The 3,514-nt window shown below is 54.6% G+C and overlaps 1 protein-coding gene across 1 annotated transcript in view; it reads right to left on the bottom strand.

The window, feature by feature from the left end:
- Window positions 1–200: 200 nt before the first annotated feature.
- Window positions 201–3,514, bottom strand: part of Clstn1 (calsyntenin 1) — a gene marked incomplete at its 5' end in the record, with an annotated part of 65,653 nt that continues 62,339 nt past the window's right edge. The window contains 3 exons of the mRNA XM_005353763.1: window positions 201–1,776; window positions 2,206–2,390; window positions 2,679–2,814. Coding sequence (XP_005353820.1) covers window positions 1,579–1,776; window positions 2,206–2,390; window positions 2,679–2,814 — 519 coding nt within the window. The remainder of the gene's footprint in view (window positions 1,777–2,205; window positions 2,391–2,678; window positions 2,815–3,514) is intronic.

A 3,514-nucleotide genomic window follows, 5' to 3' on the forward strand; every position in this document is an offset into this window, starting at 1 on the left:
CAAATCCTGGCATGGGTGTGGTGGGCACCTGAAATCCCAGCACTGTGCACGCAGAGGCAGAAGGATTGCTCTAAGTTCGTGAGGAGCCCTGGTCTAGACAGGAAGTTCCAGGTCAGCCTGCCAGGGCTCCACAGCAGATCTTGTCTCAACCACCCCATCCCCCCCAAATAAGGAAGCGACAGAACAGACCCCACTCAGGCTGGAGTTAGAACCAGAACTTTATTATAATGCATACACTTCCTGACCTAGCATCAATATACACAGATTAAAGGGGACAGACGCTGCAGCTACCAACACATGAACATGTCCCTCTCCCCATCAGCATCTGTCCATCTAGTAAGACAGCTACAGGGACTGGACATGGGAGGGTGGCCTCAGACAGCACAGCCGTCGGCATCCTTAAAACTAGCAGCGAGGGCCAGACACCCCCAGCTGGAGAAGTCTAACTGATTGTATGTGGCGAGCTAAGTGCTGTGGGCTTAGACACTGTCTCCTACCTTGCCACCAAGCAACGAGACTCCTAGCTACGGGGGCTTGGGTCTTATCCCACACCCTGACAGCAAGGGGGCATCCCATGGGGCCTCTAGGGAGGAGAGGAAATGGACTGTTTTGGAACATTCTAGCACTTTGTCTTTGGGCCTCAGTATCTCCTTTTGGATGTTGCAGTGTAGACTTACTCAGGCCTGTTGTCTTCAGATCAAGGAGCCCAAGTGTCTTGCAGAATTAGCTGTCAGTTCTCATGAGCTACACATTTTCACCAACAGGGAGACATATTTAGTAAAGAGAAACCACGAGGCTGCAAGTGAGGTGGCTGCCGGTCACCGGAGTGCACAAGAGGCCAGGGGCCTTGGCAACTACCTGGCTGTTGCAGCCTCTAAATGTGGTTGGGGCGCTCGGGTCTGGTCCTCCAAGCAGCATTGGAAGGAAGCCTGTGGCCTCTGCCACGTGACTGTAGAGACCCCAGCAAGGGCCTACTGACCTGGACCTCTCTAACCTGGTCTCTTGTGAGGAAGGTGGAAGAGGGAGGAGAGTTCCTCCTGGGCCTGTGTCTGACTTCACTTTACACGCCTGTGCTGGGCTATACTAGCACAGGAGAACACAAAGAATCCCGGTTTATTTACAAAATATTAAAAAGCCAGTTGGTCATCTACATATTAACCCCCCATTCTCCCACTTTATACATGCACTAGTTGAAAAAAAATAAAAACTTTTAAAAATAAAGAAAAATGAGGACTGGGCTGGAGCAGTGTTTTTACCCTTTGTCAGCAAGTCCAATCACTGCAGCGTCTCTGGAGGTGCGAGGTGCCGAGGCCCTCTCCCGGACTGACGGAGGAGCTGTGGGGCCACTGCACCCAGACGTGGCCAGGGAGGAAGTGCCAGCTCCTAGCAAAACTGCAAGTGTGATGGGCAGGGAGGGCGGAGGGCGGAGCCGAGGGCCCCACTCACTGCGCACAGGCGGATTTCAGCGATGGGGGAGGGGTCTGCAGACCTGCTGGCCGAAATGATTTTGTACATCGTGGACCCGTGGGGCTGGGAGATGGCTAGAGAGTTCTGGAGAGCAGGTGTCGAGGCGGGCGTTCAGTAGCTGAGCGTGGAGTCATCCCATTCCAGCTGCTGCTGCCGTGTGGCGTTCTGGCCATCCCCGGGGCCGCCCTCCTCCTCCTCACTGCTCTCTGACTCCGCACTGGTGATCTCCTCCTCCTCCTCCCCATCTTCGCTCTCCTCTTCTTCCTCCTCTTCCTCCTCCTCCTCGCTACTGTGCTGGTCCTCATACGTCTGGGAAAGAGAAGATGGTGGAAGGCTAGCTGGTGGCTCCACCACCCAATGTCCACCTGCTGGAAGCCGCAGAGGGAGAAACCAACCCTACAGTGACAGGGGCTGAGCAGCACTGGTGCAAAGTGCATGGGACAGCGAAGCGTGCACCAGCAACTCAGTATCCGTGTCCTAGGGAGGGGGTGCTCGATGCTGAGGGATGAGATTCGTCCTGTTACACCAGAAACATCTTGGGGTAAAGAAGCAGAGAGCACCAGTTGCCTACCTATGCTAATCAGTGTGACCTTCAGCAAGGTCTCTGGGCCCGGGTTTCCTCAACTGAAGACCCCCTAAGCGCACAGACCCGATGTGCAGAGCACACGACAAAGACGCAAGGGGCCACGGTTGCACAGGTCTCTGGTGCTCTGCAGTCGGGGACGCCTCTGCGCCTACCTCCATGGGGTTCACGGTGATGGTCAAGGCCGAGTCGTCCCAGTCCATCTCGTTCTCCTTCCCGGTGTCCTGGTCCCGCATGGTTCGCTGATGGGCAGCTCGGATCCGAAACACCCCCAGGATAATCATGAAAACCAGGAAGCTGACACACACCACAATCACAACGGTCGCCGTGCTGGGGACAACTACCAGGAGATTGAAAGACTGGACTCAGCTTTTGTGACACTGCTAACCCAGATAGCCGTCCCGCCCTGGGCTTCCTAAACTAGCTGAAGTCAGAACGAATGTGTCACCTGATCCTCAGAGACTAGGGGGAAACACTAAGGCAGCCAGGCCTCGCTCACCTTCCACTCTGCGCTGTGGTAAGCTGCCTTCTGTATGTGACAGTACGGGGGAGCTGTGCTTATAGCCAGGTTTAGTGGGGGATCCATGTGGACCCTACTTGGATGCCATGGACTTCTCAGGAGCCCTACCTGCAAATGGGTGAGGATTGGCCAGGTTGTGACCAGACAGGTCAACAAAGGAACGATGTTCAGGGTGGACAAACTGTGGCTGGGCAGCCATGTGATTGGCGTGTTCCACAGGGTTAGCTGTGTGGATCACATTCACCTGCAGAGGACAAAGAGATCACTGAAGCCGGCATCCCATGTGTACCTGACCCCGGCGACCATGGAGTCAATCAGGCGAAGATGTGCTGTTCCAAGGCCTCTAGGCTGGGAACAAACAGGATTACTCCAGTGACCAGAGAAAAAAAAAATCAAAAGGAGAACCTGTCAACTGATGTGTGACACTGTCACACATCCCAGAAACAGTGCTTGTCTAAAGTTTATTTATAGTGTAGCTTAGAAAAGAAAACATTTGCATCAGCGAAGAAAACAAACCCAGATCACCTGGGACCTGCTCGGCACAGACCACTTTCCCCGCTACCCCGGCTGTAGGAGAGGCAGACCAATCACCATTTGCCCTCTGGCTCAGGTAAAACGCTTGCCAGCATTCTAAATTGAGCCTTGGCACACCACTTAGGTCATGGCGGAGACAGTGAACTGCTCAGAACAACTGAGTCCATTTCCCCAGACCGCAGGGGCCCTGGTCGATGAAGTCGGCTGCAGCAGAGGGTAAATGTCTGCCAGCTACTGTGACCTCAAGGTGACCACGGCCTAGTGTCGGCACACCCAGCCCGTGGTGATCCAACATAGCTGCAAGACCATTTGCTTCCCTGGGGATTTTCCCATGTGGACCCCCAAGGAGCAACCTTACCCTGGGGATTTTCCCATGTGGACCCCCAAGGAGCAACCTTACCCTGGGGATT

This window comes from Microtus ochrogaster, chromosome 10, assembly GCF_000317375.1.
Source record: "Microtus ochrogaster isolate Prairie Vole_2 chromosome 10, MicOch1.0, whole genome shotgun sequence".
Classification (NCBI taxonomy): domain Eukaryota; kingdom Metazoa; phylum Chordata; class Mammalia; order Rodentia; family Cricetidae; genus Microtus; species Microtus ochrogaster.